The sequence below is a fragment of the Aythya fuligula genome, chromosome 18, assembly GCF_009819795.1.
Source record: "Aythya fuligula isolate bAytFul2 chromosome 18, bAytFul2.pri, whole genome shotgun sequence".
NCBI classification, from domain to species: domain Eukaryota; kingdom Metazoa; phylum Chordata; class Aves; order Anseriformes; family Anatidae; genus Aythya; species Aythya fuligula.
In genome coordinates, this window is record NC_045576.1 from 524,670 (window position 1) to 550,577 (window position 25,908).

Genomic DNA, 25,908 nt, shown 5'->3' on the forward strand with positions numbered 1-25,908 from the left:
GACATACACACTCTCCACCATGGTCAGCACTCCATGCTCTGTTATTATATTTAATTCCAGAGTGAGTTAAAATGTTGATCCTTCTCAGGTCTCTCTACATGGTGCCGTCTTTGTACATCTGTTTTGTATCTCACTTGGTTGTCTGCTTGCCGATTTTAAATCTCTGGGTTTGCTTAATTGGTCCTCCTATAGAAGCGGTTCCTTGCATCTGGTTGTCTTCACCGCCTTTGGAATGTTTTCTGTTCCCTCTGCGCCCTTTTAAAAATGGGAGGAATCAGACCATGAATGGTATTCAAAATGTCATCATACTTCTGATCACAATGCAGTGGAGTGATCGTTGTCTCTGTTGTGCCCACTCATAATTCCTCGCAAAATCAGTTTGCCTCTTTTTATTTTGTCTTTTGCTATGACTGCTGAGCTGTGAGCTGATGTTGTCATGCAGTTATCCAGAACATGTGGAAGACCTTACTCCTGACCAGTAATTGTCAGCTTAGTGTCCACCCTTCTGTATGTGACACTGCGTTATGTTCCCCTAAGTGCCTCTTTTTAAGTGTACTGAATTTTGTACGCTATCTTTAAATGTCTGTCTGTTTGGTGCCATTAAAGCCTTCTCTGGGTTCTTAGGCAACAGTCATTGCTCTAACTGCTTGGAATGGTATTATTTCATCAGGAAGCATTGCACACCTTCCTGCTCAGCACCCCTTCAGGTTGCTTTATGGATAGCTTCGGCAGCACAGACCACTCACAGAGAACTCTTCCTTCATTCTATGTCTTTGGGGATTATTTAGACAGGTTAGAAGGTTCCTTCTTATCCCATGGCTATCTCTCTCTGTCAAAGCCTTTGTTGGGAGATCTTGCTGAAAGGGGAATCCCCATGGGTTTTATTGGATGGGTCTACCCATCCACATGCTTATCTACCCTTTCAAAGGGTTCTGTGCTGATCCCGATATAAGATGGACTTGAACTTAACAGGGTTCATCTCTTTGGAAGGGCACAACAGTCTTTACAGTCCCCCAACTCCATCTGACCATATTAATGAAGCAAACATACTGGAGGCTAAAGAACACCTTATATCAGCTTCCCAACAAAACATAAACTCTGTCAATTATCAGCCCTCCACAAATCTGCCTTCCAAAGTGGCCAGCTAAAAGAGCAGTTCAAACCAGACATTGTCTAGGTTAACTGTTATGTTGCTTGCTGCACAACTGGAAGGCAATTGAGGTGCTGTATGGGCAAACATAATACCAGAGGTTTGGGACCAAACCGTAAGTAGGCCGAACTGGAAGGAGTAACTATCAGGAACTACTATTGTGATTTCTCTGCCTTTGAATTGCCACTTGCAATCTTGCCCCAGTCACTAAGTGATATAGAAGGGATGAGCCATTGGGAACCAGGTGACAGAAAGCTGTACCGTGATGTTGGTATACAGAGGCTATAACCAAAGCTGTGCCCAAAAACAAATGATGACAGAGACCTAACCAGTAAAAAGAGAAGCAGATGAGAACTAATGCTCATGGTGACCATGTGAAGTAATCTACAGACTTTATTCCCTATGTATGCAGGGGGCTACAAATCCCAGTTATGGAAGAAGTGACAGAGGGTTCACATTTTGTGCACCCCTCAGGCCACTTTGCTGCCACGTGACATCTTCACTCTTCCTCTTCTATCTTCTTGCCGTGAAACTCCCGGCTCTTTGCTCGGAGCTTGTTGACCTGTGACTCTGCAATGTCAGCCCGCTCCTCGGCTTCCTCAAGCTCGTGCTGGATCTTGCGGAATTTGGAGAGGTTGACATTGGACAGCTCCTCCTGTGTGGGGAGAGGGACTTGGTGGTGAGGAGCCTGGGGCAGGGGTTTCACTCCTCATGTGCCTGGGCCTCGAAGGGCTGTGGTGAAGCACAGGCCTCCCGTCTCCTGTCTACCACTGCTGACCCAAAACCCTCTCAAAGACCTCATCATCCTCCCTTATTGAGGACCTCACTGTGACAAACTGCACCGGTATCGTGTCACTCTTGAGGAGCAATTTTGTCACGTGGTCTTCTCATTTTGTGTGCTTATTCTCCCACTACTCGGTGCCCAATTTTCCATGTGGTTTATTAGGTTGAGAAAGACTCAGAAACCCTGTGCTGTTACCAGCGTCAGAGATTCATGAGCTTCTCAGTCAATGGACGAGGCCCTTGGGAATTTTGGTCTGACTTCCTGAATCAAACAGGTGGCAGGATAACCCTTGGTTCATCCCTGAGTGCAGCATGCCCAGAAGAAGGCGAGGCCTGCTGACACGGGAAAGAACCACATGGTCAAGACTGTTATGTCTTTGGAGTTACTTTCATGCCTCTTTCCTTGTATTCGTGCTCATCTCAATGAGTGTGCTGCTCCGACGGAAGGGTGCGCATGGCCATTCTCCAAGCAATACTTACAGCCTCCTCAGCTTGTCTCTTGTAGGATTTCACCTTCATCTGCAGCTTGTCCACCAGATCCTGGAGCCTGAGAATGTTCTTCCGGTCTTCCTCAGACTACAGTGGTTGGTAAGAAGGAAAGAGAGAGAGTTGGTTTCCCCACACCACCAGAAAACATGTGTTCTTGGAGTTCATGGAAAAATGCTTTGGCTTTCCGTGAGAAGGGTGTGTCAGCACAAAGATGCCTCTTGCTTTACCTGGTAGGTCAGCTCCTTCACCCTCCTCTCGTACTTGCGCACACCCTTCACGGCTTCAGCACTGCGCTTCTGCTCAGCATCTACCTCCCCTTCCAGCTCCCGCACCTGCAATGAGAAGCTCATGTTTGGAGCTTTCCAGGTGGCTCCCTTCATGACATGCTCCCTTGTGCACAAATACCAGCCCTACGCACCCTGGCCTCCAGCTTCTGGAGTTGCTTCTTGCCTCCCTTCAGTGCCAGCTGCTCAGCCTCATCCAGACGGTGCTGCAGGTCTTTCACCGTCACGTCCAGGTTCTTCTTCATTCTCTCCAGGTGGGCACTGGTGTCCTGCTCCTTCTTCAGCTCCTCTGCCATCATGGCTGCCTGGAGAGGCAAAGCAGCAAAGCCAGGTCGGGGCCAAAGACATTTTGGGGGAGGATACATCCACCATCCTCAGTGACAGAGTTCCCCAACTCACATCTGTGATGGCCTTCTTGGCCTTCTCTTCAGCATTGCGGGCTTCCTGGATTGTCTCCTCCATTTCACCCTGAATTTGCACGATGTCTGTTTCCAGCTTCTTCTTGGTGTTGATCAAGCTGGTGTTCTGTGTAACAGGAAGGATAGGATTTGTACTGTCAGATCTAACACCTCCACATCAAGAGCTGAGAGTGAGAGTAACGTTTATGAAAGTATTTAATTCAAAGGTCCTCTTTAGAGCCCTAGCGGCAAACCAGACATGGGTGCCTGGCTGGACTGGTCATGTCACAGCTTTGCTCTTCAAATACGTACACAGCAAGATGCATAGCAACAAGCAAGACACATAGCAATCTCGTTCTATGTTATCTCCTGTGGGCGGGATTCATATCCAGCAAAGTATCTGACCTGGGTATGGAGGAGCTGCACACGCTCGCTTGCATCCAGAAGCTCCTGCTCAGCCACTTTCCTTGACCGCTCTGTCTGCTCCAGGGCTGCCCGCAGCTCCTCAACTTCAGCCTGTAAGAGGTTTGCTCTGCGCTCCACCATGGCCACCTGTTCCTTCAGGTCTTCCTGCGTCCTGAGAGCATCGTCCAAGTGTATTTGAGTATCCTGTAAGAGAGGAAAGAGAGATTATGAGGTGGCTGATCACTGCAGCACTGTTGGACAGAGACATCAGAGACATTTCCTGCTCTTTTAATAAATTATTTGTACAATTACAAGGTTGGTGTAACATGAGGCAAGATAGATGCCTACGTGCACATACTTTGCTTTATACCTTTAGCACTGCCTGTGTGTTTCTCAGGTTCTTTTGTGCCTCTGCAGCCACACGGTTGGCATGGCTCAGCTGGATCTCCATTTCATTCAGGTCTCCCTCCATCTTCTTCTTCAGCCGCAGGGCTTCGTTCCTGCTCCTGATCTCAGCATCCAGGGTGCTTTGCATGGACTCCACAATTCTGAGGTGATTTCTCTTCAGCTGGTCGATTTCCTCATCTTTCTCTGCGATCTTCCTGTCAATCTCAGACTTGACCTGGTTGAGCTCCAGCTGGAGGCGCAGGATTTTCCCCTCTTCGTGTTCTAGGGAGGCCTGGACAAGTTAGTAGGAACTGTGAGTAAACTATGGCTTGCTTTCTAAGTAATCTCTAATACAATACCGCATGAAATACAGTTTGTCTTTCTTGCCACATCTGCAGATTTCTGCTCCCATTCTTTCAGTCTGGACACCATTCATTAGCACTGTGTACCTCAGCTTCCTCCAGGGACGCTTGGATTTCAGATTTCTCCTGCTCAATCTGCTTCTTGACTTCTCCAGCTCGTGGATCGCCTTTCCTCCCTCTGCAATCTGCTCCGTGAGGTCAGAAATCTCCTCTGTAGGGAAGGGTGAAACAAGGCATGGTCAGACATAGGGCATAAAGGGAAAGGCCCTGACGCACCAGGCTGACAGGTCTCTTCTCATCACTGCGGGCACTCACCCGTGTGGAGTGGTGGGTAGACAAGCTTGGGGGAAAGCCTGGCCAGCAGCAGAGGGCTAGGGACTTACGCTGCAAGTTCTTGTTCTCACGCTTCAGCGTTTCCAGGTGGTCCAGGGACTCCTCATAGGCATTCTTCATCTTAAACAGCTCCGTGCTGAGAGAGCGAGACTCCTTCTGGGAAGCTTCCAGCTCAGCCTGTGTTTCCTCGTACTTCTGCTTCCACTCTGCCAGGATCTGAGGAGCAACAGGGTGTGAGTATGGATGTGATGATTGTGAGGAGATGCCCTGCCCAGGAAGCACAGGGCCAGAGGCCAGAATACCTTGTCAAAGTTCTTCTGCTTCTTGTCCAGAGCTGCGCAGGCAGCATTCGTTCGCTCCACATCAATCATCAGGTCTTCTACCTCGTTCTGCAGCCTCTGCTTTGTCTTTTCCAGGGAAGCACATTTGGCGTTGACAGCTTCAACATGTTCCTCTGCATCCTGCAGGCGCTGTGCCAGCTTCTTCCTGGGAGGAGATGATCACAGCTTCAGGTTAGAGAGTAAAGGGTAGCCAATTTTGTAAGATTCACAAGAGGGCACTTGCCTGCTTAGGGGACTTAGTGCCTTGAGCTGTCCACAGTATTTATTCTGTCCAAGGCAGCATGCCACCTAAAGGGCCTATCGCATCTCTGCCCTAGCACCAACTGAGTATTCAGACTGCCTTAGCTCTTCTAACTCCCTAAGGGTAAGGTTGTCCTTCCAGTCTGAACTTTTTCCACAGCACGCCTTTCATCTTTCTCCCTCTCTGCCCTCTACCACAAAGAGAGTATATTGGTGCCTTCATCCCATTCCTATCTTGACCCATCTTCAAAGACTCCTTCCAAATACCCTTACCAGTCTCAGTCTTCTCTACCCAATCAACATCCCACTTCCCACATACTTGGCCTCCTCCAGCTCCTCCGTGCGCTGAATAGCGTCCGTCTCATATTTGGTTCTCCACTGGGCTACTTCACTGTTGGCTTTGGACAGGGCACGCTGCAGCTCACCCTTGGCTTCCTGCTCCTCCTCATATTGTTCCCGGAGCAAGTCACAGTCGTGGCGAGCAGATTGCACAGCGTGGGCTAGGGCATTCTTGGCCTGTGGGGACACTGGGATTAGTAACCTGGACGCACATCTTGAGATGAATCTTGATGATGAAATTGTCATGCACAGGAGAACTGCCCCAGGGAAAGGGCGGGTAAACTCTGATGAGAAAAACGTATAGCTGGGAGATGATGCATCCCTCATAAACGAGTGCTAGAGGATTAGGATGCGTTAGTGAAAGGTGGCCAGGGGACACTGATCTCTTGTTTCTGTAAATGTGCCTACAGATCTGTGTCCATACTGTCTTGGAGGGCATCAGAATCTCATTAAGGGCTTGTGGATGACTTCCTCTAGCATCCAAATCACTATGGTTCCTTCTCTGTATGTTGTGATGAGTATAACTCATGCATTTCTGGGTGATGTGGCTTGCAGGAAGTAGGGTACTTCCAGACCTTTATTTCTTCCTCTAGATGTCTCTTCAGTTCCTCAATCTGTTGGGTAAATCCCTGCTTGCCCCTAGACAGCTGAGAAATCAAAGCATCCTTTTCTTCCACCTGGCGTGAATATTCACCTGGCAAGTGAAAATACACAAATAAATAAAGTTACACTAACAGTAGAATCATAGAATCATTTAGAAAGACCCAACAGATCAGCAAGTCTAACCATGCTGTAACACTATACTACCAAGTTCACTACTAAACATTTTTCTGAGCATCACATCCATTCATCTCTTGAACACCTCCAGGAATGGAGACTCTACTACTTCCCTAGGCAGCCTGTTCCAGTGCCTAACCACTCCTTCCACAAAGAAATTCCTCCTGTCTTCTAATCTAAACCTCCCCTGATGCAACTTGATGCTATTTCCTCATGTCCTGTCACTTGTCATCCGAGGAAAGAAACCAGCACCCACGTTGCTACAACCAACTTTCAGGTAGTTGTAGAAAGCCGTGAGGTCTCCCCTCATCCCTCTTTTCTCAAGACTAACCAAACCCAGTTCCCTCAGCTGCTCCTCACATGTCTTGCATGTCTTGTTTTCCAGTCCCTTCACCAGCTTCTTTGCTCTTCCCTAAACATTTTCCAGGAGCTCAGTATGTTCTTTGTAGCGAGTGGCCCAAATCTGAACACAGTATCTGAGGTGTGGTCTCACCAGTGCCAAATACACAGGGACAATTGCTTCCCTAGACCTGCTGGCCACACTGTTTCTGATACAGGGCAGGATGACATTGGTGCCCATCTGGGCACACTGCTGGCTCATGGTAAGCCAGCTGTGGACAAGCACCCCCAGATCCTTTTCTGCTGAGCAGCTTTCCAGACACTCTTCCCCAAGCCTATATTGCTGCACTTGGTAGTTGTGACCCAAATGCAGCACCCGGCACTTAGCTTTGTTGAATACCACACAATTGGTTGCAGCCCATTGATCTAGCCTACCCAGATCGCTCTGCAGAGCCTTCCTATCCTCAAGCAGATCAACATTCCTGTCCAACTTGGTGCTGTCTGCAAAATAACTGAGCGTGCACTCAGTCCCCTCAACCAAGACTGTTGATCAAAATGTTAAACAAAGCCGTCCCCAATACTTAGCCCTGGAGAACACTGTAATCTGGCCCTGTAATCTGGGGTTGCTTTGAGCCGTTAGCCCAATTCTTGCTTTGCACCATGGCGTATCCTCCTGATTTGCAGGTTCTGCCACTGCACCTCAGGACTGAGGACGTCTCACCTGTTTCTGTCTGCAGACGAGCTCTCTGAGTATTGAGGTCATTGATCATGCGCTGATTCTGCTCCTCCTTAGTTTTAATCTCACTCAGCTGGTCTTCCAGAGTGCGGCACATCTTCTCCAGATTTGACTAGGTATCAAAAACAAGGAAGGAGAGGAAATGAACTCCTGGACTCTGTCTAATTCTCACAGCAGGATTCCTATAGGAGAGTGTGACTAGTAGATTCAGGCTATGTGCTGTACCTTGGCCCTGTGAATTCTACTGCAATTCTTTACCTTGGCTTTGGAGACAGACTCCATGTTACTGGCCAAGTCATCTATCTCCATCTTCAGCTCACTCTTCTCCTTCTCCAGCTTCTGCTTGACTCGTTGCAGGTTGTCGATCTGCTCCCCAAGCTCAGCTGTGCTGTCTGCGTGCTTCTTCCGCAGGGCGGCAGCTGTGGCTTCGTGCTGCAGCGTGGCCTCTTCGAGGTCGCGGCGCATCTTCTGAAATTCTGCCTCACGCTTCTTGTTCATCTCAACCTGAGCTGCTGTAGCCCCACCTGCTTCTTCCAGGCGCTCGCTGATCTCCTCCAGCTCCCTGGAAAGGTCAGCACGGTGCTTCTCTGCTTTTGCCCGAGAGGTTCGCTCTGCCTCAATTTCCTCCTCCAGTTCCTCGATACGGGCCTGGGGAAAATGCAAGACCCTTCACACCCATGCCCTACTTGTATTGATGTTCTTCTGAAGGGTGGAGGGGAAGGACCAGAGGCTTGCCTGCAGCTCCTTGATCTTCTTCTGCAATTGCATACCCAGGGCTTGCTCATCCTCAATTTTGCTCTGGATCTGGCTGATTTCAAAGTCTTTCCTTTGCACAAAGCATACAGAAACACAGCGTTAACATCCAAATAAAACTACCTAATAAATGCACCTGACCCACACTCAGGTGTCCCACAACCACACTTACTTCTTCAGTTTCTCATCCAGCTGCTGCTTATCATTTTCCAAATCCAGTATGCTATCATGGGACAGCTTCAGGTCTCCCTCAAGTTTCCTCTTAGCCCTTTCAAGGTCCATGCGCAGTTTCTTCTCTTGCTCCAGGGACCCTTCCAGCTAAACACAACAACACCAATAATGCCAGGCAGGTTGAACTCCATACCTGTCCTGTCTCGCTGGAGGCACATGTGCTTACATCATCCACTTGCTGCTCCAGCTTGGTTTTAGCTTTGGTCAATGTATTGACTTTGTCCTCTTCGGCCTGCAGGTCATCCAGTGTCTGCTGGTGGGCCTCTTGGAGGGCTTTCTTCTCTTTTGTCAGTTTGGCAATGGTCTCATCCAGGGATGCCATCTCCTCTGTGAGGTTTTTCACCTATATAGTGGACAAAATATTTAATATTCAGTCAAAAACTTGACTGCTGGTGCAGTGTCCTGGTTTCAGCCAGGAGAGCGTTCATTTCCTAGCTCTTATGGTGTTGTATTTCAGATCTAGGATGAGAATAATGTTGATAACACACTGGTTTATGTTGTTTCTGGGCAGTGTTCGCACCAAGTCAAGGACTTTTTAGCTTCTCATACTTCACTGCCAGTAAGGAGGATGGGGGTGTGCAAGAATCTTGGAGGGAGAGAACCAGGAAGGTTAACCCAAACTAGGGGGATGCCAGCCTAATATGGGAGGTATCTATCCCTTCTCCCTTTGTGTGACTCTCCATGTGTGTACCTTGTTTTCAGTGGCATGTTTTTCCTTCTCAACTTTAGCCAAGGTTAACTCCAGGTCATCAATATCTTTCTTCAGCTCTGAACATTCATCCTCCAGTTTCCTCTTCTTGGCTGTCAGCTCAGCATTGATTTCTTCCTCATCCTCAGCCCGTTCTGTCACCTCCTTAATTTTGGCTTCCAGTTGGATTTTGGTTTTGATGAGCTGGTCACACCTTTCCTCGGCATCAGCCAAGCTGTCTGCTTCCTGATGGGGAGACAGAGATTTTTGAGGGTTATAACGTTTTGAAATTTCTGTTGTGTTTTCTTTTTCTCTCAAAGACCTAGTATTTAATAGTTATTACTTTTTTTAAAATTTAGTCATCATGATCATCATCATATTTGGGTAGCCAAGATTTTTCCATTTGTGGGAATAATACAGTGAAAAAAGTAGTGTTTTTCTTGGAGTTAAGAAACTGCTTGTTCCTGACTGAAGTTGAAGACCAAGGATCTGTGTGTGTGAAGGTAATCTAGCCTTATAGTGTATCTGTGTTTAGGTGAAGTGGGTCCTTCTAAGTGTTGCCTTTAGACTGTTACATGGGCAGACAGCTTTGAAAGTTGAACACATGGAGATGCCTCCCTTTCAAGTCAGACAAAGGTGTCTGCTGCATATTACCTGTTGGCTAGCACTACTTGGCTCTTTTCTGAGGACAGCAGGGCTGCTGAGTCTCCTATAACACTTAAAGTTATCCTCACTGACTGACAGAGAACTTGTTGTGCCCCTGACAGTGTTCACAGTTACTCAACTTTAGAGTAACTTTGAATGTGTGACTTTTTTCAATTGTTATTTAGTCAGCTTCCTGTAAGTCTCTTCTTGGGTGAAAAATGATATCTGTCTGTATAACGTTTTTTCTCAGGAACAAATAAACAGTGACACTCACTGCCTGCACTTGGAGCTGAAGGTCATTTTTTTCTTGCAGCAGAGCCACCATTTTCTCCTCCAGTTCTTTCCTCTTTGCCTCAGACTTTTCAAGCTCTTCCTTGGTTTTCTCAAACTCTTCTTTCATGTTTGCCATCTCCTTCTCAGATTCTGCACTCTTCAGCAATGGCTTGATTTTGAAGAACAGCTTCATCCAGGGCCAGTGCTTGACATTCATGAATGCACGAACGTTGTACTGGATGCAGAAGATGGACTCCCTGATATAAAATTTGCATAGGTATTACATGCCTTGGGTGTTACAAATTTAGACTCAATTAATTTTACAGAATCACAATATCATGGAATTGTAGGGATTGGAAGGGACCTCAAGAGATCATTGGGTTCAACCCCCCTGCCAAAGCAGGTTCCCTAGAGCAGATTGCCCAGGTAGAAGTCCAGATGAACCTTGAATATCTGCAGAGAAGGAGACTCCACAGCCTCCCTGGGCAGCCTGTTCCATTGCTCTGTCACCCCCACCGTGAATTTCTTTACATGTTATTTATTAACAGTAATAATAGTAAACTAAATAGAGTAAACTAAATAGATGGAAATATTTACCTCCTTTCCACCATTCTACGATATTCCACTCTCATTAGGAAACCTCTGCACCTGGCCTGCGTGCGTGTGATGATTTCTGCCAGCTTATCATCTCTCATCTCCTCCAGGAGTCCCAGCAACCCAGCTTTGAAGAATACCTTAAGAAAGGAAATTGTCAACCTATCACTGTCAGGTTTGATAGAACAGAGGTACAGACGCATTCCTTATTCTGGAAGAGACCTTAATGGCCTTGACCAGCCTCATGTAAGCTCTCCTCCCAAATCTATTCCCATGGGCCTAGGAACTTCTTGAAAACTCAGCTCTAGGCGCCTTCAGTCCCTGCCTGAACCATGTTGTAGAACTACTTGTTTCCCATTCAGCCATAGACTCACCCATGCCTCTGCCTGGCTGTGGTAACCTGTAATATGTCAACTGTAATATGACCTGCAGACTGATGTTAGACCTTTTTCATTGCTATGGATCCATCCAGGAATTACTGGGTAGTGCCTGACCCTTATTATCCTACCTAGACCTGGCCCTGAGCAATCTCTAAAACCTCAGTCATGTGTAGCGGAGGTACATAGTCTTTGAGCACAGGACTTGTTTCTACCTTGGTGTGACCAAATCTGTACTGAGTGTGGTCCACATCGATGGACCCAAGGAGCTTCTCTGAAGCCTTCTTGCTGTCCATGAACTGTCCCTCTGGAATAGCACTGGCATTAAGCACTCTATACCTGTAGGAGAAAACAGAACATGAAGAAACAACTATTGCCAATACCACCACTGCAAATAAACCCCACAGCCTTCTCAGCTACATCGGACTGGCCATATGTACTAGGGACAGCCCACCCTTTCAGGACAGTGTAAGTGACGTTTCCATACTGTTAATTCAAAATCTGGGAGAATCATAATCCTCAAGAACATGAAGAAATAACCATGGTTTAAACCACCACTGCAATCGAAAACCACAGCCTTACTGAATTAGTCTAATTCCTGAAGGTAGTTCATGTTTCCAGAACAGGATATGGAGATTTCTTTTACTGTAATTTCAGAGTTCAAGATAAACCTAAACCTCAGCAATATCATCACATCATCATGAACAGATAGTGAAACATTTCTATATTACTACTTAGTACCAACATAAAGTGTACTGTTTCATATACATTAGGGTATCTTGGTCCAAATGAGCAGAAAGGTGGAGCACTCTTACCTCTGTTTGAAATCAGCATACAGGACTCTGCTGGGGAATCCTTTCCTGCAAATCCTGATCCCTTCTAGCACACCATTACACCGCAGCTGGTGTAGCACCAGTTCATGTTCCATGGCACCTAACAAACACCATAATTACTGTTTGACACACAGGAGAAGAACTCCTTTGGCTCAAATTTTCCTGCTGTTGGGTTCCCCTCACCTGGTGTTTTTGTTTCATTTGGAATGATGCAGCGTACAAAATGGGGGTGAGTGCTTCTCAGGTTAGCCATTAGCTTGTTTAAATTCTCCTGTGAGATCATAAGATGAATTATTATTAATTGTAAGTGCTGCATGCTTAATAGTGTATTTATCAAACTGAGTGTTTCTGGATGCAGACCTGTCTTCTCTACAACACCTTATAGAGCTCCCAAAGGGAAAGTCAGAAATTGAAAGCTCCCAGCTTTATTGGTTTCAAAGTTTCTTCATTGAATAATAATTAATATTATTTTTTAATATTATTTTTTTCTTAATCTCCTCATATAAGTACACAGCTGCCATCTTACAGTTTTCCTTCCAGATAGTATATCTTGCAAAAGATAATTGAACATTTTAATTTATAGATACTGATGATCAGGGCTCTTTGCTCAGCCTAACTATTATTTGTTTTGGTAGCTGATTTCATAGAATATTCATTGAATGCTTTGGGTTGGAACGGACCTTAAAGATTATCTAGTTCCAACCCCCTGTCATGGCAGGGATATCTCTCACTAGATCAGGCTGCTGAAAGCCCCATTCAACCTTTCTGTGAACAATTCCAGGGGTCAGGTATCCACAACTTCTCTGGGCAACCAGTTGCAGTGCCCCACCACCCCCATGCAACTTGTGAAGAATAAAATATTTGAAATACTAATACTAATACTAATACTAATAATAATAATAATAATAATAAATACTCTTGGAGAAACTGGAAGTCGAGAGTCGAGGGCTAGGACAGCTACATCTCTTGCTGGGCTAAAAACTGTCTGGATGGCCAGGCCCAAAGAATAGTGGTGAACAGAGTGAAATCCAGCTGGCGACCGGTCATCAGTGGTGTTCCCCAGGGGTCAGTGTTGAGGCCCATCCTCTTTAACATCTATATTGATGATTTGGATGAGGGAATTGAGTGCACCCTCAGTAAGTTTGCAGACAACACCAAGCTGGGACGAAGTGTCAGTCAGCCAGAGGGTAGGAAGGCCATGCAGAGGGACCTGGACAGGTTGGATCAATGGGCAGAGGCCAATGGGATGAGGTTCAACTTAGCTTAGTGCTGAGTCCTGTACTTTGGTTGCAACAACCCCATGCAGTGCTACAGGCTCGAGGGGAGAGTGGCTCGAAAGAAGAAAAGGATCTAGGGGTGTTTGTTGGTGCTCACCTGAACATGAGCTTGCAGTGAGCCCAGGTGACCAAGAAGGTCAATGGCATCTTGGCTTTATATCATGATACTATGATTCTATAATTCAATGATTCCATGATTCATAGTAAAGAATTGCTTTCTTACATTTAATCTAAATCTTTCTTTTTGTTTAAAACCATTACTCCTTGCCCTCTACATGCCCTTGTAAAAATTCTCCCTCCATCTATCTTATATGCTCACATTAATTATTGAATGGCTGCAATAATGCGTACCTGAAGCCCTCTCTTCTCTAGGCAAAACAACCCCAACCCTCTCATCTTCTATTCACAGAAGTGTTGCAGGCCTCTAACAATTTCTGTGGTCCTCGTCTGGTGTAGCTATAACACGTCCATATCTTTCCTGTGTCTGGGGACCCAGAGCTGGATGCAGTATTCCAGGTGGTGTCTGAGAAGGGTGGAATACAGGGGGAGAATCACATTCCCTGAACTGCTGAGCACACTTCTTTTGATGCAGCCCAGGATATGATCAACTTTCTGCACTGAAAGCACAACTGCTGGTTCATATTCAGTTTTTTATCCATGATTACCCCCTAGTCCTCCTCTGCAGGGCTGCTCTCAGTCCACTCATAGCACAGCCAGTATTTATGTTTGGGATTACCTCGACACAGTTACAGGACCTTTCACCTATCCTTCTTAAAATTCATGAGGTTAATGTGGACCCCCTTATCAAACCTGTCCAGATCCTTCTGAATAGCATCCCTTCTTTCTATTGTGTCAGCTCTACCACTCAGCTTGGTGTCATCTGCAAACTCACTGAGGGTGCATTCAGTTCCATTATGTCTTTACAAAAAGACATTAAATGGCACTGGTCCCATTCCAGACCCCTGAGGGACATCACTCAGGGCTAGTTTGTTTGGATAAATAGGTTTTGTTTGTTTGTTTGTTTTAATTGGAAATGAATAGTTGTGGGACCTAAATAAATAATGGTGTTAGGAGTAGTTCAGTCTCACTAAATATATCAACCTGAGCCAAGTTGAAACCTTGAAAATAACTGAAATCTGCCCACAGAATGCATTAACTAGAAAGCAATTTAAAATCCACTCACTTTTCCATTGAAATTAATAATTGCCCTAGAATCTTACAATCTTGTCTTTTTTTTGTTGTTTTTATTTTTTAGTGTGTTTTTTTTTTTTTTTTTTTTTAGTTTTTCCTTTGATGCTTGATGTATTATCTTTTATTTTATAATATAATAAAAATAAGTGTGGGAAAGTTCTCTGATGCTTACAGAGATACTGAAGAAGTTCCTCCCATTCATTATTCATTCTCAGTCTAAGTAGGTGAACTTCACCCTTTTCCAAATTTTATAGAACCAAGAGCAGATAAGAGAAAAATGAAGGCAGACAGTTAGAAGAAAAGAATGAAGGATGCAATATAAATAGCTTTTTTTTGGAGAAAAAGGACTAAAGAAATTACTTAAGGAGTTCCAGGAGGGTGACCATAGCATTCTGTCTCCAGAAATGAAAGGAAGACCAGACATACATTATAGTAGAGGTTTCATGGCATTTTAAGGTTTTGCTTCTGAAGTGCCAAACATGACAAGACCAAAACTGAAAAAGACCTTTCAGATTCATAATGAGATTGCTTTCTTTCTTCGGACAGAGAACAAATACTGTACTTACACGGAAAAGAGCTGAGACTGTCTGGAAAGAAGAACCCTTCTTCTTGCCACCCTTCTTGCCACCACCACCAGCAGCCTCTTCAAAATTGGAAAAAAAATAAAAATAAAAATTAATCTGAAGTCAGAATCAGAATATTGCCTTAGAGGTTCATCAATATTCAGTATGAAAGTATGAAACATGAACTGTAGAGAGATTACCAGCTTCACCACCATAGGCTGCAAAGAGTAAGGCCAGTGTCTTCAGAGATGATTTCTGGTACAACCCAATGACAGTTTCATTCAGGGGGTCCTTGTTCTTCTCAAGCCAGCCAGAGATGTTGTAGTCCACTGTGCCAGCATAGTGCACAAGTGAAAAGTGGGCCTCGGCCTTGCCTTTGGCAGGTTTGGGCTTCTGGAAATTATTGGACTTCCCCAAATGCTGGTCATAGAGCTTGTTCTTGAAAGAGGTGTCAGTTGCCTTGGGGAACATGCACTCCTCTTCCAGGATGGAGAAGATGCCCATGGGCTGGAAGACAGCAAAAGAGGTAATAGAGAAAGATCTATATCAGTGTGGAGATATGCTGTGAGGTTCAGCAGTACCTGTATGTTGTGGGTAGCATCTCAGTCTGGATAAGAGCCTAAGTTGGCTGGGAGTTGTTCTCAGCCAGGAAGCTTATTTGTGCCTGCCCTTGTCTTCCAGCAGCCCGTCTTCACTAAACTGGAAAGAATATCTCTCCACTTCAGTTTAGAATGGGCAGAGGGAGAAGGGTTGGACGGAAATATAATTGGGAAGATAGCTACAAGAGGCCTGTTGTCTTGGGAAATCAGACTAAGCAACACTTATTTCCCAAAATGGTGTGTGGAGTTCTGCTTTGAATTTTCAGGAGAAAAAGGAAAGGAGACAGACTCCAGCTTGTTTCAAAGAATTCTTTTGGTGGGAGTATGGTCTGCCTTTTCCACACCCGAAGACAGGGTGGTGCAGGACTGGAGACAAAGATTTATATCTAGCCTTCCTAATTTCTCTGCTCCACACTAAGATAAATTTCACTGCAAAATGCTTTGTTTGACTGAAACTGACTGTCTGGTCCCAAGTTCTTTCCCATCTGAATCGGGCTCAGAAACATCTCAAAATTCCAAAATATATCATACACTTGAGTGGAAAAGGTACCTTTTCAATGAGTTCAATGCAGGCAGCCAGGTCCATCCCAAAGTCAATGAATTCCCATTCGATTCCTTCCTTTTTATACTCCTCCTGCTCCAGCACGAACATGTGATGGTTGAAGAACTGCTGCAGTTTCTCATTGGTGAAATTGATGCACAGTTGCTCAAAGCTGTTGAACTGTTCAAAGCAAGGAAAGTTGCATAGGTTCTCAAGGGGCAGCAATGACCACAGGGTTTTGTTAGTGTTCTACTGATTCTTTTTGAAGTTCCCCAGTACAGAATCACAGAATTGTCTAGGTTGGAAGAGACCTCAAGATCACCTAGTCCAACCTCTGGCCTAACACTAACAAGTCCTCCACTAAACCATATCACTAAGCGTCATTTAAACCATATCATCTAAACGTCTTTTAAAGGCTTCCATGGACGGTGACTCAACCACTTCCCTGGGCAGCCCATTCCAATGCCTAACAACCCTTTCGGTAAAGAAGTTCTTCCTAATACACAACCTAAAACACCCTTGGTGCCACTTTAGCCCATTCCCCCTCGTCCTGTCACCAGGCACATGGGAGAATAGACCAACCCCCACCTCGCTACAGCCTTCTTTAAGGTACCTATAGAGAGCACTAAGGTCGCCCCTGAGGCTCCTCTTCTCCAGGCTGAACAAGCCCAGCTCCCTCAGCTGCTGCTCATAAGACTAGTTCTCCAGACCCCTCATCAGCTTTGTCACCCTTCTCTGGACTCTCTTGAGCACCTCCATGTCTTTCTTGTAGCAAGGGGCCCAAAACTGAACACAGTACTCGAGGTGCGGCCTCACCAGAGACGAGTACAGGGGGACAATCACTTCTCTAGACCTGCTGGTCACACTGCTTCTTATACAAGCCAGGATGCTGTTGGCCTTCTTGGCCACCTGAGCACACTGCTGGCTCATGTTCAGCCAACTATCAACCAATACTCCCAAGTCCTTCTCTACCAGGAAGCTTTCCAACCACTCATCTCCCAACCTGTAGTGCTGCTTGGGGTTGTTGCACCCCAGGTGCAGGACCCGGCACTTGGCCACTTTGAACTTCATACAGCTGGCCTCAGCCCATCAGTCCAGCCTATCCAGATCCTCCTGCAGAGCCTTCCTACCCTCAAGCAGATCGACACACGCACCTAACTTGGTGTCATCTGCAAACTTACTGAGGGTGCACTTGATCCCCTCATCCATATCATCGATAAAGATATTAAGGTGGACCGGCCGAAGTACCGAGCCCTGGGGAACGCCACTAGTGACCGGCCTCCAACTGGATTTGACTCCATTCACCACAACTCTTTGGGCCCGGCTATCCAGCCAGTTTTTAACCCAACGAAGCGTAAGCCAGTCCAAGCCATGAGCAGCCAGTTTCTTGAGGAGAATGCTGTGAGAAACAGTGTCAAAAGCCTTACTGAAATCAAGGTAGACCACATCCACAGCCTTTCCCTCATCCACGAAGCGTGTCAGTTTGTCATAGAAGATCAGGTTCGTCAAGCAGGACCTGCCTTTCATAATCCCATGCTGACTGGGCCTGATTGCCTGGTTGCCCTGCAAGTGCCAGGTGATGACACTCAAGATAATCTGCTCCATGAGCTTCCCTGGCACTGAGGTCAAACTGACAGGCCTGTAGTTCCCCGGGTCTACCCTCTGGCCCTTCTTGTAGATGGGCGTCACATTTGCTAGCCGCCACTTGACTGGGACCTCCCCCGATAGCCAGGATTGTTGATGGAAATGATGGAAAGCAGCTTGGCCAGCTCCTCCGCCAGTTCTCTCAGTATCCTCGGGTGGATCCCACCTGGCCCCATCGACTTGTGTATATCCAAGTGCCGTAGCAGGTCGCTAACCATGGATAGTGAGTATCCATTTCTTCATGGATAGTGAGGGCCACATTCTGCTCCCCATCCCCTTCCAAAGCTCAGGGTACTGGGTATCCAGAGAACAACTGGTTTTGCCACTAAAGACTGAGGCAAAGAAGGCATTAAGCTCCTCAGCCTTTTCCTCATCTTTTGTCACTAAGTTTTCACCCACATCCAGTAAAGGATGGAGATTCTCCTTAGTCCTCCGTTTTGCGTTGATGTATTTGTAAAAACATTTTTTGTTGTCTCTAATGACAGTAGCCAGATTGAGCTCCAGATGAGCTTTGGCCTTTCTAATTTTGTCCCTGCACAACCTCGCAACATCCTTATAGTCCTCCTGAGTGGACCACCCTCTTTTCCGAAGATTATAAACCCTCTTTTTTCTCCTAAGCTCAAGCCACAGTTCTCTGTTCAGCCAGGCCGGTCTTCCTCCATGCCGGCTCGTCTTTGGGCACGTGGGGACAGACCACTCCTGCACCATTAAGATTCCTTTTTGAAGAGTGCCCAGCCTTCCTGGACTCCTCTGCCCTTCAGAACCGCCTCCCAAAGGACTCTGCCAGAAACACTACACATAACCATTATGTAACGGCATACATTTCCTTAGCAGGACTTCTATTGTAAAACAAACAAACAAACAAACAAACAAATAAATAAGGTGTCTTTGCAGGACTTTCTTCTTATTGTTATTCAAATCAGTCTACAGGGAAAAGTTCCTTTTTACTGTGCTACGCAAAAGCAGATCCTTCAATAAGCTTAGCTGCTGCACCATGGAGGTGTCTCAGCTCTCTCGCCTCCTCCAGAATGGACACTTGTTCAGTGTCCCACCCAGGAATTTTTCTGCCCTCAAATCAAGACTCCAGGAGTTTCTTTGATATCACACAGAAGCCCTAGTATCAGGACTGCATTCACAACACAGGAAACATGCTGTGGGGTTTCCCACAGCACTTCCTTTTCCTTGACTATTCCAAAAAGAAATCTGTTTCTGAGACCTCATGATCTCTTCCTGTCCCTTCCATAACTATGATGCCAAATCTTCGTTACTCACATCAAAGATCTCAAAACCGGCAATGTCCAGGACACCAATGAAGTACTGTCTGGGTTGCTTGGTATCCAGCTGTTGGTTGATGCGAACAACCATCCACAAGAACATCTTTTCAAAGACAGCTTTTGCCAAGGCACCCACTGCATTGTTCACCTAGAACAGAGAAAAAAGTACTGGACATACCTTCGAGGGCAGCAGAAGAGTGCTCGTTCTTTTTTGAAGCCATCTTTATTTACCTGTTCGACAGTTTGACCTTTTGTCACAAATTCATTCCCAACCTTCACTCGAGGGTAACACAGGGCTTTGAGCAGGTCAGCTGAGTTCAGGCCCATCAGGTAGGCAGCCTTGTCAGCCACTAAAGAGGAAGAGAGAGAGATAAAAGCATTTATCATTGGACAATGGCTAGAATTTGGTCAGTGTGAGCAGCTCTGATATTCACTTTTCTAGAAATGGCAAAGTATTGGTCCGGTTTTACTGAGAAGGTCTAGAAAGGAAGAAGGATTATGGAAACAAATGCTGGACTTTTTTGAAAGCAAGAACAGGCATGGCTTGAGTAGGAACAGCTTGATCCAGAAGCTCCCAGAAGCACTCCAAAAGCCTGTTTCCTCTCCTGTTCTGTGACAACTGAATTTCTGCACAGCAAAGAATACATGGTATATTTGGTGAAAAATCTGTTAGTACATCACGGTGACATAGTGGTCGAATGTTTAACCGAGTGAGAGAGACCCTGTGCTAAAGTACCAATTTTCAGGCTGGGTACTTTGGGGAAGTATCTGTTGGATAAGAGAATGGTACTTCCCATGACTGGGGATGCACCTCTGCAATTAGACAGCTAACAAACAAGGATGCTTTTCCTAATTTTTCACTAGCTGAATTTTCTGGTACCTTCTGTGCCATCTGGCTCTGCCTGCTCCTCTCGCTGTTTCTGCTTGAACTTCAAGTTGCCATAGTGCATGACAGCCCCTGTCAGCTTGTAGATGGCAGTCTTTTCATCAGCAGTGAAACCCAGGATGTCAATGGCACTCTGTAGTAGAAACAGTCAAATTAAACATGTCTTGAGTAAGTCACCCTGCAAGACATATACAGCTGATATCTTTTTTCTGTGTTACTCACATCTGTAGCCATGAGCTCCTCCTGGTCATCAATACTGGGAACAGTGACCTCACCTTGACTCACATAGTGGAAATCATATGGGTTGGTGGTAATGAGAAGCATGTCTGAAAGCAGGAAGAAGAAGGACACAGGCTTAGTTCTTTCAGCTAGGTAGTAGAGGGAACAGCTGCTCAGCAATCTTCCCCAAAAAGATATATTGATCCTTCCTACCAATCAGCTCTGGCTTCTTGTTGGACATGATCTGATAAAATATGTGGTAGCTTCTTTCTGCCTTGAGCTGGAAAGTGACTCTGGACTTCTCCAGCAGATCTGGCAAAGCAGGAAGAAAGAGCTAGGAATGAGACAGCACACAGAGGTAGGAATTTAGGAAGGGATGTGATCATGCCAGGATGTCACTTACAAGTTTCAATGTCAGCAGAAGCCAGTTTGCCTGTGGCCCCAAAATGGATTCTGATGAATTTGCCCTGTTGAGGGGGAAAAGAAATACTTCAGCCTGGATGGATTCTATTGACATCTTCTTAACGTGTAATACCACTAGGTGCATCACTTGTCTTGTAATGGGAGGGAGGGATTTTGTATGAAGCATCAACTCACAAAGCGCGAGGAGTTGTCATTCCTCACAGTCTTGGCATTTCCAAATGCCTCCAGCAGTGGGTTGGCACTGATGATTTGATCCTCAAGCGTTCCCTACAGGACAATAAATATTCAGTGTTTTGTTTCACTTGCAATTATAGGCTGATTGTTCAGTCTTTCTTCCTGACTCACCTGCATTTTTCCAGGCTGATCCTCCTTCTTCTTCTCCCCACTAGCTGCAATTGTTGCAAAGTACTGGATGACACGCTTTGTGTTCACAGTCTTCCCTGCACCAGATTCTCCACTGTCAAAGCAAACAGAGAAGCAAAGAGGGTGTGGTCAGGCAGCATGTCCCCTGGCACAGGGCAGCCCCAAAAATGACCTTAGCAGGTGTGTACATACGTGATCAGGATGGACTGATTCTCACGGTCTGTGAAAGAGGCAGAAATAAAGATGTTGTTAGTAATACAGAACTCACAGTGTAAGACAAATATAAATAGTACTCTTCGATATCTAAGGTACTATGTATCGGAAGCTTGAGGGAGATAAATACCTTCTGTTCTCCATTGTTGAATTTTACAATGCTTTTTTCAACTCCTAGGTATTCATTTAAACTCTCTTTTGAGGCAGTGAAACTGGGTATATCTTCTTCTAAATTTTACTTTTTCTTATATTAGATTGAGTATGACATAAATAGTGCTGTAAGTATTCCTGTTAGGTTCCCTTAAGGAAATTCTGTTCCTCAGAGAAGTCTGTATTATAGACATTGGAACAAAATATTAGTATGAAACAACTCCCTGTAGAATTTAAAGACATCACCTAGTATTTGTGTGTCATTTGAAGTTCCCAGAAAGTATGACTATAGGATTATACACCAGGGAGTCCTTAGTGTAAGAATCTAAGATTCTCAAATTTCTTTCCACATCTCTTTAACAAAATTAGCTTCCCCTTTCATGTACCAAGCAATTCAAGTCAATAAATGTCTGCATCAAAAGAATTCTGTTTCCCCTCTTACCAAAATCCTTTTTTTTTTCATTTTTCTCTTTCCTCAGTAACCTCTAAGTTCTAAAAGTGTAGAGATTTAATTATACTTTTCTTTTCTTTTCTTTTCTTTTCTTTTCTTTTCTTTTCTTTTCTTTTCTTTTCTTTTCTTTTCTTCTCTTCTCTTCTCTTCTCTTCTCTTCTCTTCTCTTCTCTTCTCTTCTCTTCTCTTCTCTTCTCTTCTCTTCTCTTCTCTTCTCTTCTCTTCTCTTCTCTTTTCTTCTCTTTTCTTCTCTTTTCTTTTCTTTTCTTTTCTTCTCTTCTCTTTTCTTCTCTTTTCTTCTCTTTTCTTCTCTTTTCCCTTCCCTTCCCTTCTCTTTTCCCTTCTCTTTTCCCTTCCCTTCCCTTCCCTTCCCTTCCCTTCCCTTCCCTTCCCTTCCCTTCCCTTCCCTTCCCTTCCCTTCCCTTCCCTTCCCTTCCCTTCCCTTCCCTTCCCTTCCCTTCCCTTCCCTTCCCTTCCCTTCCCTTCCCTTCCCTTCCCTTCCCTTCCCTTCCCTTCCCTTCCCTTCCCTTCCCTTCCCTTCCCTTCCCTTCCCTTCCCTTCCCTTCCCTTCCCTTCCCTTCCCTTCCCTTCCCTTCCCTTCCCTTCCCTTCCCTTCCCTTCCCTTCCCTTCCTTTCCTTTCCTTTCCTTTCCTTTCCTTTCCTTTCCTTTCCTTTCCTTTCCTTTCCTTTCCTTTCCTTTCCTTTCCTTTCCTTTCCTTTCCTTTCCTTTCCTTTCCTTTCCTTTCATTTTCTTTTTTGTTTTCAGTGGTGAATTCAAAGGAATTAATTCTTTCCAAAGGGGGGAAGAATATTTCTATATAATTTTGGCTGGTTTTTTGTTTGTTTGTTTCAGATTATTTCTGTTCATTCTTGGTTTATTTCTGTCTTTGCAAGTCTTATTTTAAAGACACTAACCAGTAGGAAGAATGAAGAAAGCATGTGTGAAATAAAATGCTAAATTACATGTCATTCATGAATTCCATTCATGAATTCAATTGATGAATTACTTGTCATTCATGTTACAATGCTAAAAAGTGGAAAAGGAGAGGACAAAAATCTTTCTTTCCCCCCCCCCCCCCCCCCCCCCCCATTATTCAGGGGATTTATTTAGTACAGTCAGAATTATTATTTTGTGATGTTTAGTTACATCCCTCTTTAAAAGTAGTTTATAAAACTACTGTGGATTCATGAATCTTTGATTCTCTTCAGAGAACTGCAGTTTCACTGCAAGGATTCTAGTCCATTCTGGTCAAGTTAGCTTCATGCATGAAAAGAACCAAATCCATGATATGGGAGTATTAGCTAACAGCTAATTGGAAATGAACACCTAGAATCATAGAATCATAGAATCATAGAATATCCTGAGTTGGAAGGGACCCTTAAGGATCATCAAGTCCAACTCTTGACACCGCACAGATCTACCCAAAAGTTCAGACCATGTGACTAAGTGCACAGTCCAATCTCTTCTTAAATTCAGACAGGCTCGGTGCAGTGACCACTTCCCTGGGGAGCCTGTTCCAGTGTGCAACCACCCTCTCTGTGAAGAACCCCCTCCTGATGTCAAGCCTAAATTTCCCCTGCCTCAGCTTAACCCCGTTCCCGCGGGTCCTGTCACTGGTGTTAATGGAGAAAAGGTCTCCTGCCTCTCGACACCCCCTTACGAGGAAGTTGTAGACACCTTTATCATTGTTTCTGGAAAGTGCAACTTTGCTGAGATCCTGGCTCCTGTTCTTTCCCAATAAGCTATAAATATCAGAATAATACTTGAAATGAGTGTTTGGGTTTTTTAATCTATGTTTTCATGAGGCCAAAAAACCCAACAACTTAATCTATAATACACTATTTAGAAAGATTGCTTAAATTGTCAGAACATATTTGTGGGTCATGCCATACTACAAGCAAATGAGATTCAGATAATGAATAGAGGACAATATTTGTTTTATCTGACCCAATTTGTCTCATTACTTGGTCTTCAGTGTTATTTTTTTCAGTGGCCTTGATTACATGCTATCAATTAGACTTCAGAAAAAAGTTAGGAGAGTATTGTGTCCCAAGCACAATACCAACAAATGTTAAAATAACAATTAATTAAAGATTCATGCAGAGGTTTACTTCTCTACCCTGACTGATTAAAAAAAAAAATCTAAACAAAACAAACAAAAACAAAACAGCAACAAACAAACAGCCACAATAACAAAGAACAAAAAATTTCCATAAAGAAATTGCCGTTTTCTCACCAGTCAGCATGAACTGATAGGCATTGTCAGAGATGGAGAAGATGTGTGGAGGGGCCTCCTGGCGCTTTTTGCCTCGGTAGGCCAACACCACCTCTGGGTTGTACACCGGCAGCCACTTGTAGGGGTTGACAGTGACACAGAAGAGACCCGAGTAGGTCTGCGAGGAAGGGAGACAGCACATTGGCTTCTACTCAGCCTGGCACAGCAGGCCTTCCAGCTACCCAAAGGAAGAGAGCTGCTGGTACTTACGTAGATCATCCAGGCTGCATAACGCTCTTTGAGGTTGTACAGCACAGCAGGTTCGTGGAGGTGGGTCATCATGGCCATGTCCTCAATTTTATCATACTTGGGAGGGTTCATGGAGAAGATTTGATCTTCCTTCACGGTCAGAGTCTGCCAAGAAAATGAAAGATCAGTGTATGTCAGCTTACGGCCCAGAGTGGGAATCAAATGGTGTCTTTCAGCCTTGTTTTTCACTCACCTCTCCACCTTCAGTCTTGACAGTGACTTTCCCTGATTCTTTGCTCTGGATTGTTCCTTTTACAAAAGATTCCTTTGGATGTACCACAAAGACTGATGTCTTGGCATCGAAAGGCTTGTTCTGGGCCTCAATTCTTTCCTTTTCTGACTTTCGGAGGTAGGGAGCTGCCTCCCCAAAGGCAGCCATCTCAGCATCTGGAGAAGCCATGTCTGCACTTACACAGGAGGCAGGCAGAAGAGTACTCTGTAGAAAAGAAGATATATTGAGTATGTGAGTAAACAGCATTCTGTAGAAGAAAGAAAATCTTTCACACTTCCATCCCTTCAAATATTTTAGTAGGTATAAACAACTCAATAGTTAGATTTAAACTTCCCTTTCTTGTTTAAGAACACCCGTATTCTTTTCAGAAATTAAAAAATTAAGTCCTTAAACATCTAGCTATGAAAGAAAGTAAAGAACAGTTTTAGAGTGCTGTGGTATCGTAGTTCATTTACATAGTGTTATTTTTCTTCATAGATTATAATGAATTTGGATTTTGCTATTGCAGATACTGTAGAAGAAATAAGTCTATGATGTTGGTTTAGGCAGTAGCTCAAAGTCTTTGAAAGACTTCCTTGTCTGATAGCAAATAGTGGCTTTTCAGTGTAAAATTTATTTGCTATGGACAATTCGTCTTGCACTATTAGAGCCAAAAATATCATGATTGCCTACTCTGTTTCCTCAAAATCTGAAGTTGTTTGATTACTCCCTGGTTTTTAAAAGCAGATAAATTTTGTTGTTAATTCTGATGGCAAAGTCTGGAAGATAGTCACTGCTGTTTCAAAACATTTCAACTCTTTTTGTGTTGCACAGATAAAATATATCCAAAGCTAATGAATGAACGGATGAGAAAAAAGCTTCAAACCTATGGTAAAATCACTAGTAATAGAGATGGTATCTCATAGCAAGGTATCCAAGACTTACAGGAAGTTAAATGGAATAAAGAAGTATAGGCTTTGTCCAGAATTTCACAGGAGCCATACACTTACCTTGAAACTTTCTGTCGAGACTGGGCACAGCACTCCATAGAGACTTTTATAGAGTCTGGTATGCAGATGCTCTGGATGTTTCCTTTTCCTTCAGTCAAATATAATTGGCAAACCTTCTTTGGCAAAACATTGTCTGGCAAATGTAACTAACAGCATAATTGATTTGACAAGATATATTTAGAAATGTTTTATCTTACCATTCCTGTGGATATATCTACTATAAATAATCTGACAGGGCTGTTAGTAAGGGACTCTTGATGAGTCAAAGAACTTAAAGAACTTATATTAGATTTTATAGGATCCTTCACTCTCTCTGCAGGTCTCTGTTGATGACCTAGGCCAGGTTGTTTGGCTTTTTTGTACTGCAAATATTTCAGAAGTAAAATGGGAATAGTACAACATATCTTCTATACACAGTCATGCAAATTTAAGGAAAGCCCTTACAGCAACAGAAAAGACAATTCTACAATAGACAAATTATGGATGCCATTCACTAATTCATTGTATGTTATATGGAAAAGAGGAAAAACAGACACATTTCCTGGAATAGGATTTTCACCATAATAGTACTAGATACAGAGAAAACATAAAAAAATAACAAGTCAGCATGC

At 44.5% G+C, this 25,908-nt stretch overlaps 1 protein-coding gene across 1 annotated transcript; it reads right to left on the reverse strand.

Moving 5' to 3' along the window:
• Nucleotides 1–1,649: 1,649 nt before the first annotated feature.
• LOC116496452 (myosin heavy chain, skeletal muscle, adult-like) lies at nucleotides 1,650–24,476 on the reverse strand. Its single transcript, XM_032199543.1, is given in 39 exon segments — nucleotides 1,650–1,805; nucleotides 2,414–2,509; nucleotides 2,650–2,754; nucleotides 2,841–3,011; nucleotides 3,106–3,231; nucleotides 3,510–3,713; nucleotides 3,880–4,188; nucleotides 4,346–4,404; nucleotides 4,407–4,469; nucleotides 4,642–4,807; nucleotides 4,894–5,077; nucleotides 5,492–5,688; nucleotides 6,087–6,205; nucleotides 7,349–7,475; nucleotides 7,622–8,011; nucleotides 8,099–8,189; nucleotides 8,289–8,434; nucleotides 8,514–8,690; nucleotides 9,039–9,281; nucleotides 9,955–10,210; nucleotides 10,551–10,687; nucleotides 11,140–11,263; nucleotides 11,740–11,857; nucleotides 11,941–12,028; nucleotides 14,792–14,868; nucleotides 14,989–15,295; nucleotides 15,938–16,108; nucleotides 18,845–18,994; nucleotides 19,078–19,196; nucleotides 19,727–19,865; nucleotides 19,955–20,058; nucleotides 20,165–20,263; nucleotides 20,355–20,418; nucleotides 20,549–20,641; nucleotides 20,720–20,831; nucleotides 20,930–20,957; nucleotides 23,789–23,945; nucleotides 24,038–24,181; nucleotides 24,270–24,476. Coding segments are annotated over 39 exon segments (5,823 nt in total).
• Nucleotides 24,477–25,908: the final 1,432 nt, after the last annotated feature.